The sequence below is a fragment of the Danio rerio genome, chromosome 18 (assembly GCF_052040795.2).
Source record: "Danio rerio strain M-AB ecotype USA chromosome 18, GRCz13ab, whole genome shotgun sequence".
Classification (NCBI taxonomy): domain Eukaryota; kingdom Metazoa; phylum Chordata; class Actinopteri; order Cypriniformes; family Danionidae; genus Danio; species Danio rerio.
The window spans coordinates 53,972,501-53,985,000 of record NC_141038.1 but is presented as its reverse complement, the minus strand read 5'-3'; the positions used below and the strand labels follow the sequence as shown (position 1 = coordinate 53,985,000).

General features: G+C 35.7%; 2 protein-coding genes across 10 annotated transcripts in view; one reads left to right on the top strand and one right to left on the bottom strand.

Moving 5' to 3' along the window:
- Positions 1–12,250, bottom strand: part of ubl7b (ubiquitin-like 7b (bone marrow stromal cell-derived)) — a 14,365-nt gene extending 2,115 nt beyond the window's left edge. For 2 of the 7 annotated variants that reach the window (XM_087291687.1, XM_087291691.1), the window contains exons 1-9: positions 6,837–6,947; positions 6,143–6,422; positions 3,808–3,985; positions 2,059–2,178; positions 1,901–1,983; positions 848–932; positions 614–671; positions 174–304; positions 47–96 (exon numbers count right to left, since the gene is read on the bottom strand). In XM_087291687.1, coding sequence (XP_087147813.1) covers positions 47–96; positions 174–304; positions 614–671; positions 848–932; positions 1,901–1,983; positions 2,059–2,178; positions 3,808–3,982 — 702 coding nt within the window. In that variant the 5' untranslated portion in view covers positions 3,983–3,985; positions 6,143–6,422; positions 6,837–6,947. 7 annotated transcript variants of the gene reach the window in all.
- cd276 (CD276 molecule) overlaps positions 6,261–12,500 on the top strand; it is an 80,593-nt gene continuing 74,353 nt past the window's right edge. Inside the window, exons 1-2 of one of the 3 annotated variants that reach the window (XM_087292677.1) lie at positions 6,261–6,444; positions 6,880–6,955. The gene's annotated coding sequence lies outside the window, so the exon portion shown is untranslated. 3 annotated transcript variants of the gene reach the window in all.

Here is a 12,500-nt window from a genome sequence, read left to right as displayed (position 1 = left end):
AAACAGTATTAGTAATGACAATATTAATAAAAATAGTAGATCATACCGACTGAAAATCGTCTTCATCGTCTGACATACCATCAAACAGAAATCCTCCTGTCAACACACACGTTTGTTCAGACACTGTAATTATGATCATACTCTGTGTTTTCTGCATGTTTGTCAGTGTTTACCGGGCATCTGGCTGTATGAACTGGCCGCTGTGCTGCGTGAGGAGCCGCTGCTGGACTGACCGGAGCTGCTGGTCACTGAGTGCAGGATTAATATAATGGCATTAACCAGCGACGGGTGAGACCTGATCAACCTGACCAAGAAAACAGACCATGATCACTGACTTATTAATCACACCTGCTGTTACGATGCAGTTTCTTCAATCCAATCACAAGTGGACAGTGTGTGGTGCATACGGAGAGGAGAGAGTGGTATTAGAGAAAGCCAATACCACCCTTTATACTCAGAGAATTGATTAAAGTCGACAAATGAGACGTGTTTAAATGCAATGTGTGAATGGTAATGTGTCTACCTTTTGTCCATTTGTGATCAAATTAACAAAAAGCATCGTAATACCAGGTGTAAATATGTCCAGAGATTAATAGTGTTTAGAGATACTCACGTGTCCAGCAGGTTTGGGTCTGTGAACTGAACGAACAGATCCTTATCCTGAAGCACAGCTGTAAAACACATCAGCTCATCAGACATTTCTCTATATAAATCCATCATGCGTGAGTGAGTGAGTGAGTGAGTGAGTGAGTGAGTGAGTGAGTGAGTGAGTGAGTGAGTGAGTGAGTGAGTGAGTGAGTGAGTGAGTGAGTGAGTGAGGGAGGGAGGAGTTTGTAAGTGAATGTACCTAATGCGACCGGGTCTGAGCTGAGGCCTGGAGACGCCACGATGATCTGGTCCAGCGACTCTTTATTGGCCAGCATCTTAAACACCTGAAGATCAATGAGAGAGTGCTGAACTGCTTCAGTAAAGCTCCAGCGAAGTGCTTTGAACTGTGCATTTCATTAATTCCATGTTTGATGTAACCTCGACTGACACATGAAGAGAGGGCGGGGCATAGAGTAGCTCCTCCCCTCTTAAAAAAAACCCCCAATGGTGTTGTTTTATCACAGCTCTGCCAGGGAGAGTAGATGAGATCAAGCGCTTTAAATGAAAAGCCAATGAGAAGAAGGGGCAGGGCATGTCAGACACTATAGAGCATTTGATTGGTCAGAAGGTTTAATAAGAAACTGAAGATCCATTCAGGCGGAAGAGACAAACTGCAAGCTTTACATGCTTATATCAGTTATATATATATATATAGCATGTAAAGCTTATATCAGCTTATGGCACATTCACACACACACTCATACACTATGGACAATTTAGCCGACCCAATTCACCTGTACCGCATGTCTTTTGGACTGTAGGGGAAACCGGAGGAAACCCACGGGAACTGCATAGTTTATTTCCAACCACCTCCAACTCACACCAGCTTAAGAGTCTCTAGTAGTTGATACCTTGATTAGTTGGATTGGCTGTGTTTGATTAGGGTTGGAGCAAAACTGTGCAGAACTGAGGCAGGAACCCGGTTTGAGAGCACCGCTCTACAACAATAACTAATATTTTTACATTACTGTGTGGGTTGGGATAGCGGTAAATGATCATAAAATATGATTTAATTGTTCATTTAATAAATAATATGAACATTACTCTGCGTAATTACTGTATTTACATGACTGTGAGGGTTTGGGTAGGGGGAGATGTTTAAAAAATACATATAATGGATAATTTTATAAATTGCATAATTAATTCTTGTTAACCTCTGGCCACAGCTGTATCCCTTCTAGCAACAACCACATTTCCCCATTGAAAACTACAGGAGTGACGTGTATTGCATTTTATCTAGAGTCTTTGGTACCGCTTCTCTGTATGTTGCATTGGAGAGCATCGCGGCCTGAAGCATCCTGAACTCTCTGGCGGCTGCAGATCTGTTGACGGGCTCTAAAAGATGCAGAAACACATCACAGACAGAATATAATTCAGGAATGTCTCATCAGAAATGAGCTCTAAACACACCAGGCTGGATCTCCGGCTCCGGCCACGTCTTCTTGATGATATGCAGAGTTGATCCAGACTTGATGCCGTACGAATCTAGTGTGAGATCATCCTTCAGCACACAGCCGCAGTGCACAAAATCTGCAGAAGAGCATGCTGTTAGATGAAGACACAGATCTCATATCACGATATACAGTTGGAGAGTTTAAATGTATTTATACATTTATTAATTATTTCCCAAGTGATGCTTAACAGAGCAAAGACATTTTCCACAATATTTACTATTATATTTTTCTTCTGGAGAAAGTCTTATTTTGTTAAGTATGGCTGAAATTAAATAATAATAATAATACATTTAAAAACCCTAATGGTTTGTTAATTGTAAGAATTGTACATTCTAATAAAATGCGACCAAAATATCTAATGATTATATCTTAAAGTGTACAATGCTGAGCATAACTGAGTACACCCCTCAAAAATCTGTCTTTTACATTAATATTTTCTACAGGATGTTTTTATTCATTCATTCATTTTCTTTTCGGCTTAGTCCCTTTATTAATCAGGGGTCGCCACAGCGGAATGAACCGCCAACTATCTATCCATCCATCCATCTATCTATCTATAATAATATTTTTTTTATTATTATTTTGCTCATAACTCATGGCACATTCTTTGTAAAACTTGCCTTTGATTATATTTCTGGAAGAACATTGTACATTCACCCTGATAATTTTAAATAAACATGTAATAATAAATGAATGAATAAACAAACAAACAAACAAATAAATAAATAAATAAATAATTGAATAAATAAATAAATAAATAAATGAATAAATAAATGAATGAATAAATAAATAAATGAATAAAAAAATAAATGAATGAATAAATGAATGAATGAATAAATGAATGAATGAATAAATAAATGAATGAAATAAATGAATGAATGAATAAATAAATAAATAAATAAATGAATAAATAAATACATGAATAAATAAATGAATGAATAAATAAATTAATAAATGAATGAATGAATAAATAAATGAATAAAAAATAAATGAATAAATAAATGAATGAATAAATTAATTAATAAATGAATGAATGAATGAATAAATAAATGAATGAATAACTAAATAAATGAATAAATAAATAAATAAATGAATAAATAAATGAATAAATAATTAAATATATAAATAAATAAATAAATGAATGAATGAATAAATGAATGAATAAATAAATGAATGAATAAAATAAATAAATGAATGAATAAATAAATGATTGAATAAATAAATTAATAAATTAATGAATGAAAAAATAAATGAATTAATAAAATAAATAAATGAATGAATAAATAAATGAATAAAAAATAATGAATAAATAAATAAATGAATAAATAAATAAATAAATGAATAAATAAATAAATGTTGAAATGTTTCACAAAAACTCATTTATTCATTTTCTTTTCGGCTTAGTCCCTTTAATAATCAGGGGTCGCCACAGTGGAATGAACTGCTAATCGAATCAGCGACCTTCTTGCTGTGAAGCGGTAATAATTGAATTTAAATGTGTTATCTGTATATTCCTGAAGATGTTCGATGCCCAAACTCTTATTTTAATGAATATAACCGCTTCATAAAACTGTTTAATTGCACAGTAATATAGTCTATATTCACTGAGAGTTAGATTAAAATATGAGTAAGCACTGTATGTCTTATGGACAAAATAAAAAGTGTCACATTATGGTCTATAATATCTTTCTGCAGCAGAACTGACCGATGAGATCGGGGTCAGGCAGAGAGTCTGATAACTGCACTGAGATCAGCTGCTTGAGCGTGGACACCTGATATCCTCCTGGATGAACATCTCCAGGTTCAGGATCTGGAAACTGGAACAGTGCTTTGGGTTTGTCGCTGACTTTCAGAGAGAGATGCCAAGCTGAACTCGCCATATTCTGCAGAACAAACAACAACACACAGACGGTTATTCGTGTAAAATCATATACGAGGAGCATTTCTTTATGCACTCTGTGATTCAGACATTTAGGGCTATTTTAAAGTCGTATTTTGATTATTAGGGGTGGCACGGTGGTGCAGTGGGTAGCACAATTGTCTTACAGCAAGAAGGTCGCTGGTTTGAGTCTCAGCTAGGTCAGTCGGTGTTTCTGTGTGGAGTTTGCATGTTCTCCCCGTGTTGGTGTGGGTTTCCTCCGAGTGATCCAGTTTCTCCCACAGTCCAAACACATGCGCTATAGGGGAACTGATCAACTAAATGGTCTGTAAGGTGTATTTGTGTATGTCCTGGTCCTCCAGGTTGGGGGTTGAGTGTTGGGATAACGACCCACATCGTAAAATAGATGTTACGAAACACCAACATGGTGCAGCTAAATGTCAACTTCCATAAACAGCCCTGGGAGTGAGTATTTATTTTCATTATTATCACTATTATACTAATATTTAAAGTCCACATAAAATAATTAATAATTAATAAATAATAAACAATTGATTCACTAATGCTGTCAAAAGATTAACCGTAATTAATTGGATCCAAAATAAAAGTTCATATATTTGTTTGTTTATAAATAATACACATACAAATTATTTCCAAATACGCATTTGTATTTTATATACATTATCTTGGATGGGATTAATGTTTTGAAAGCACTAAACTGTATATAATAAATATACACAGCACATATAATGTAAACAAATGAAACACAAACGTAAACCTGTTTAATCTGCTAATGACGCCTTTGCACAATTAAGCAAACCTAATAAATACAAACAACCTGTTCTGGTGAACTGTGATCAGTCAAATGGGAAAGTATGGCATTATCATCATCATTGATATCATTATTACTGTTAGTAAAAACCTGACTCAGTGTTGTTTTGGTATCAGTTCCTGCTCTCACTTTCAGTTTTACGGGCAGTTTAGGGCACAAATGATAGATTATCTTATTAACATCGATTAGCTATTGATGTCAGACACAACATCTGGACTTGTGATCACGGTGAGGATTAAAGAATAATCAAAAAGACTAAAATATTACCGGTTTATCCCGATTTGTTCATCCAGCAGTCGGTGAGGCAGCGTTTTGTCAACAGCTGATGGAAGGATGTGACGCCACGCACAGTTTCCTCCGACCGACAAAATAAAAGTCTTGCAAACATGTCTTAAAGACACAGACGCGCGCATTATGTCTCATTTTGCATCTGTAAATGATGTGCATAAGCATAAAATATAAATGGTATGGCATAATTTATATTTTATATGTTTGTCATTTAAAAATTCAGAAATAGTTTTATGGCTCTGCGACCCCAAGTGGGCTTCAGGGGCACTGCAGGGAGAACACTTTTTCCATTGAAACCTGTTTTAAAATCAGTAATTTCTAAATGTTTTATTGAAATGAAATGTGAATCAAGAAGTAGTATTATAGTGATAAAAACCAAAGCAAACCCTAAAAGGACATTTGCCCCCTCATGGTGATTTCTTTGTAAAGTTTGGAACTCTTTGGAACCTCTGGTGGTAACAAGATACCCTGGAGCCTTTCCTCTTAATTACATTAACTAATTTATTTACATTATTTTATTATTTCACTTCAATAACAATAATTACATTATACTTTTATTATTATTATATTATTGTTGTTATTACATGACATATTTTAAAACAGGCCAAATATGTTATATAATATAATATAATATATTGGTTCATTCATTCATTTTCTTGTTGGCTTAGTCCCTTTATTAATCTGGGGTCGCCACAGCGGAATGAACCGCCAACTTATTGAGAATTGGTTTTACGCAGCGGATGCCCTTCCAGCCGCAACCCATCTCTGGGAATGTAATATGATATAATATAATATAATATAATGTAAAAGTTAGTTTACTATATTATAATATATAACAAAATATTTTATAGGTTCTATTAACTTTTTTTGCTTTTGTAAAATAAGGAGATAGACAATGTTCTTTCTTTCTTTCTCTCTTTCTTTCTTTCTTTTTTCTTTCTTTCTTTCTTTTTTTCTTTCTTTTTTCTTTCTTTCTTTCTTTCTTTCTTTCTTTCTTTCTTTCTTTCTTTCTTTCTTTCTTTCTTTCTTTCTTTTAATTACCGTTATTGTTAAAATATAGAGAGCGGCCGTGATTGGCTGAGCTGCTCCAGAAGTGCTGACGTCACCAGGCTGGACCGAGCGCAGGAATGGTATAGGAGTGGTTTATTATTCACTTTCCGAGTCCGACCGGAGGAAAAAATTGAACCAGCTCGACTCGAGCAGCCGCTGTTTCCCTCATCATCATCATTTCTGCGGGTAAACATGAGCTTCCAGAGAGTTCACCGGAGCTGAGGGCCTGATCGGGAATGCCGGAGCCCGCAGAGAGTGCCTTTTCCCCGGTCTGCTGATACAGAGAAGCCGCGGTGAGTAAAAAAACTGCAATAACCGCCACACATTCAAACTCATTATTAACTGCCACAAATTTAAACTCCTCAATAACCGACACGCATTTAAACTCCTCAGTAACCGCCACACATTTAAACTCCCAATAACTGCCACAAATAACCGTCACTCGTTTAAACTCCCCAATAACCGCCTCACACTAAGTGTCACTTATTTCAGTTTATATCGTCAAAGAGCAATGTTAGAATAAACTGCGCGGAGAAAGCGAATCAATGAACCGGTGTCGATCGGGATGAGTGAACCGGAGATTCAAAGTTCCTCTCATAGTGAAACAACGCTGCTTTTTAACTGTTTAGGTTTTATTTGACTTGTGTTTTATGGTTGCTGGATAGACGAGCTCAGCTTTACTTACCCCGGGTGTCAGATTATCAGGGGGTTTTATTCTCCTCCTCCAGCCGAACCCTGTACTCTTTTGTCTGGACTGGAGCGCCACACCCGCCGGACACTCGGAGACTGCGCTCTTAAATTGAGGTAACGTTAAAGTTGGTTTTATATTCGCACATTCGTTCAGTGACAACTTGTGACGTGGTTCCTATTGATTACTACCGCCACAAATACATATACATACAATTTTTCACTCGATAGCGAGATGTTAGTGTCCTAATAGTGTTTTTAGCGACGTGCTACATATATGTATTTCAGCATCTCAAAAAATGTGTTTAAGGGTTTCATGACCTTTTAATTGACTGTGAACAATGTTGTGTTTTGATAGTCATTGACAGCTAACAGGATTTTCCTTTTTAGAATTGGCAAAGAATATTCTGAAATTATATTATTTAAGTAGAAGTCCCAATGTGCAAATATGAAACCAACTTTACCTCAGTAGATGATTTCCTGAAATTGCAAATAATACTGAAATCATACTATTAAGGAGAAAGTCTGAGTATGCAAACTTCACCTCAATTTTTGAGAAGCGGGACAAAACAGAGTTCAAAACTAAAAAACTATTTTGAAAATCTGATGGTGTTGTTATTTTAGACATTTTTCTTTTACAAAACACATTAGATGTGTTTGTAAATAAAACCCTGTTTTAGATGTAAAGACAATGTGAAGTGCTGTAAATTCATTCATTTTCTTTTCGGCTTACTAATTTCTTGTTTTACCATGTCATCCTTTTATTTTATTTTCATTCATTTTCTTTTGGCTTAGTATCTTTATTAATCTGGGGTCTTCAACCCTGGAATGAACTGCCAGCTTATCCAGCATATGTTTTACACAGTGGATGCCCTTCCACCTGCAACCCAGTACTGGGAAACAACCATACACACTCATCCACACACACTCTAGACAATTTTAGCTTATCCAATTCACCTGTACTACATGTGTTTGGACTTGGACCTGGAAGAAACCCATGCAAACACAGAGAGAACATGCAAACTCCATACAGAAACACCAACTGACCCAGCTGGGGCTCGAATCAGCAACCTTCTTTCTTTCTTTTCTTTCGACGACCTACTGCGCTATTGTGCTGCCCTGCTGTAAATTTGTTATAATAAAGTTATATTAAAGGGGATAGTTGTGTTAAAGATATTCCATTTTTAATACCTTATAATATTAACTATTAATAATATTTAAAATTGAAATCTAATAGCAGTTAGAGTTTATAGTTTAAAGTTCATAGTAGTTACATTTTAACTAAGAATTTAAAAGATTATTAATTGAAACTGTGTATAGCTTTAAAAAAAATGTAGTTGAAACCTGATTAACATAACTAAAACTAAGTTGAAGTAACAAACACATTTGTTATCATGACAAATGTGAACTTTAATCTTTTTATCAAGTTAAAAAATGTAATTGAAACATCATTTAAAATAAGTTAAATTAACATAAAAAAACAATTGTTGTCATCATGCCTTTTTTCATGTTATTTGTTTATGATGAGATTTACAGCTGATTCAGCGTCTCATGTCCAGCTCTGAAGTGCTGCTATATTACACTCCATCTGTAAAACATCAGAGATTTATTGCAGGTCTAGACAAACTCTTAAACATCAGAGACTCTGAACCTGAGAGCAGCACAAAAAATACGCTGTAAAATTAAAAGTTTAAACTTTCAACTCCAGCAAATGAGCTCGTTAAAGTTTAATTTGGTCAAATGAGTCAAGTGTTTTCAATGCTATATTAAATTAAATCTATGTTCAATGGCTATTTTAATGTTTTAAATGTAAAAATGTGGTTCAGATTGTTCTGTCATCACTCAGCGAAGCAGATATATTTATATAAAAATGCAACACTATTTCGGAGCCATTTGAAATTTAATATAAACTTCTTATTGCCAGATGGGGGAATTCTATTGGTTTAAAGGAGAGGGGTGCACCGTAAAAAGGCTGGGCTTCACACAATCACTTTGTGTTGTGACAATGTGAAGGAATTGATTTAACGTGGAAGTTTTTGAAAACTGAAGTGGAATGAACATTAAACACGGGCGGCATGGTGGCTAAGTAGTTAGCACTGTGGCCTCACAGCAAGAAGGTCGCTGGTTCGAGTCCCGGCTGGGTCAGTTGGTGTTTCTGTGTGGAGTTTGCATGTTCTCCCTGTGTTGGTGTGGGTTTCCTCCGGGTGCTCCGTTTTCCCCCACAGTCCAAACACATGCGCTATAGAGGAACTGATGTATTTAACTGGCCGTAGTGTATGAGTGTGTATGGGTGTTTGCCAGTACTGGGTTGCAGCTGTATACAACATATGCTGGAATATTGGTGTCTCGTTCCGCTGTGGCGACCTCAGATAAATCAGGGACTAAGCCGAAGGAAAAATGAATGAATGAATGACCATAAAACAATTTAGCTGTCCCCTCAAAAAACTCTTTGTTTTCAGCTCAATTTAAATAATTAGATTAAACAAACAGCAAATGTCATTCTATAAGTGTAAAGAATAAAGGCTTCAGATGACAATTAATGAGCGAATTAATGATACCGATGTCATTTTGTCTGGTTATAAAAAGGCATGGGCTGGTATAAGATTGTGATGGTATGATAACCTTGGATGTATATTTCATGGTATCATGATATTGTGATTACTGCTCTAAAATATTTTCTTTTTAAATGTCTGGGTAAAAAACAACAACTTTTTTCCCCTTTTAAACGCAATATATTTTAATTTGGGAAACATTTAAGATAGTAAACATGTCAGACTGAATAATTAAAATGAATTATTGACTTCTGCTGTCTTCATTTGTTTCAAAAACACAGATTTTTAACATTTTAAAATGGCATTTTTAGTAGGGCTGTAACGATACACGTTATAAAATCGAAATCGCGACACTCAGAACTACGATCCTGTGTCGCGGTGTATAAAGGAAGAATCGCGACACACCCACCCCGTGATACCTTTCCAATAACGTCACGCGTGCCTGCAAAAGTTGAGCTAATTAACACTTTTTTTCGTTTGACATTACAAACACTGCTCCGTTTAAGCCCTCGCAATATTTAGCTGGGAGAGCTCGCACGGAGCTCTTAGTAAGGGGCCGTCTGAATGTGTCAAGAATATCAAAAACAAAACAGACTTAACCCCGCTTGACAACCGACAACGCCAGAAACATTGCCAATGCTGTCAAAGCGGCCGGATTTTCAGCGCATATACGATGATTTGCTCACACTGATAATGTGGCTGCGCAGAGAGGGATGGGCGTTCACCAGATGTCAGGTAACAGCGCAAACTTTTCTGTAACCGTGCAGTGCGCTTTCTGTTTGAACCTTTGAGAGTGCAGACTGACAGGTGCGTGAGGTCAGAAAACACGACGAAGCTTTCAGTTAAAATAAACACCGTTTCTATAGTTATAGCCTACTTTATTTAGAGATAAAGGTATATGGCTCTGCATATAATCACTCTATCTTGCTGGAGTTTATAGCCGTTTCGCTTTACTTCAGGACGCATTAACACCGCTCTGAAGGTCTTATCGCTGTTTTAAGTTATCCAGGGCTGTATGAATATACAAATCTTGAATATCACAATAGTATTAAATATTGCAATTGTAACAACACAGACAGCAACACTTTTGCACAATCGATACCCAGCTGATTCAGTCGTTTCATAAGAGGACCGAGCCTCTTCTTTTTTCCTTGTCAACATAAAGGCAGTGAGGTGCGCCTTGTTTTCGGCCACTTGTTTAACTGCAAGGCATACTTAATTTGCGGGACGATAACGTATAACCCGTGCCTACAGACACATTTGCTAAAGAAGCAAAATGGAAGAAGAATATTGCTGTTTGATACAGACCTGTTGATACTAAACCAGCGCTTATGTTGACCTGGATCTGCGTAATAAACGCAACAAATAGGCTTTACTTTTTATTTTACAGCTTAAAGCATGTACGCAGATTAATGCAATATCATATTGTTGTCTTTTCATCATGCAGTGCGCGCACTTGAACCGCGAGGGAGAGAGAGAGGAAACCATAGGCTATATCAGGACATAATCTTTAAAATAAGGATTTCTATTAAAATGTAAAAGGTTTTGTGATTATAATAATAACAGCGGGGCATTAAATAAATGCATATTTTCCGTGGAGCGGCAATTTGAGGAAGTCTTTGATTTTTATTTGACGGAAGAAATAAACATATGATTGGAAAAAAAGCCTATGCCGGTTATTAAAAAGAATCAGTCAGTATTTTCGTTTTGTAAAATAAATTAATTATTTAAGTGAAAATAATTTAGGGCAGTCCTATTTATTTTATTCATTTTATTTAGATTATTCTGCTCTTCTGTGCTAAACACTGCAGGTGCGTGAAGATGCTCTGTTGTTCTGTTCCGCTATTAATATATAAAAATAAATCAGTATTTTAAAATGCAATATTTAATGTGTCATACACAAAATAGACACGTCAATTTGTTTAATATAAAATTAATAGTAATCTGACCAGTTAACCGTTAATAACCGATTAATGAGCGGCGGTTGTCGGTTAGCAAAATTAACGAAATGAGCATCCCTAGCTATTTAATTTACTTTTTCTATGCAAGAGAACTTGATTGAAAAATAATTTTTAACATGCTTGAACCATCTAAACAATGGAGTTTAGTTTGGTTTTTCAACAGTATTTTGTTACAAAGAAAACAGAAGTGATATAGGCTAGCTTTGGCTATTTATTTATTTTATATATGGCTATTTATATTGTTAATAATTTGCATAGTTAATATTGTTCTTTGATGTTTAGTTAATAAAGATTTTTCAAATGTTATTTAATTGAAAATAGTTTTAAAAATCTTTTTTTTTCCCACCCCACATGAAAAAAATAAAATAAAAAATCGTGATATGAATCGAATCGTGGGTCAAAAATCGTGATACGAACCGAATCGTGGGTTTGGTGTATCGTTACAGCCCTAGTTTTTAGATATCTTTTCTGCTGGAAATACTGTTGTACTAAAAAAAAAATGTAAATAAAAAAATCTTACTCATACCTTAGAAGCGGTATAGCAGAAAATTTTGATGCTTTTAAAACCGTGAATTTTCCAAACCCCGGTATACCTGGAACACGGTTATCATCCCATACCTAGTTATAAACAGCAGCAAAACTGTCCTGAAAATCACAGACAAAGTGGTCCAGTCCAGCAAAAACAGTCTGAGCGATTCTGAGAATCCAGAAGGAAGGAATGAGGAAAAAGTGCCTCAGAGTATTTGTTAAAAGTTGATAAAGTATAAAGAGTCCAGATTAGTCATTGTGTGCGTTAATGGAAGAGACGAGGGTTTGATATTTTCCTCAGAAGTAAATAGTGCTGATCTGCTGTTTTCTGACCACATGTTGTGCTGAACGCAGAGTTTAGTCACTGAGGAAGTTTGATTCTGACGACACACACTCTCATATTACTCACATTACACTGACCTACTGGAAAGAGTGCAGTCATGACCGGCTCACACAATCACTAGTGCACACTGTCACTTACACACACTCACTATTGCACACTGTCACTTACACACACTCAACAGTGCACACTGTCACATATACACACTCAATAGTGCACACTGTCACATACACACACTCACTAGTACACACTGTCACATATACACACTCACTAGTGCACAC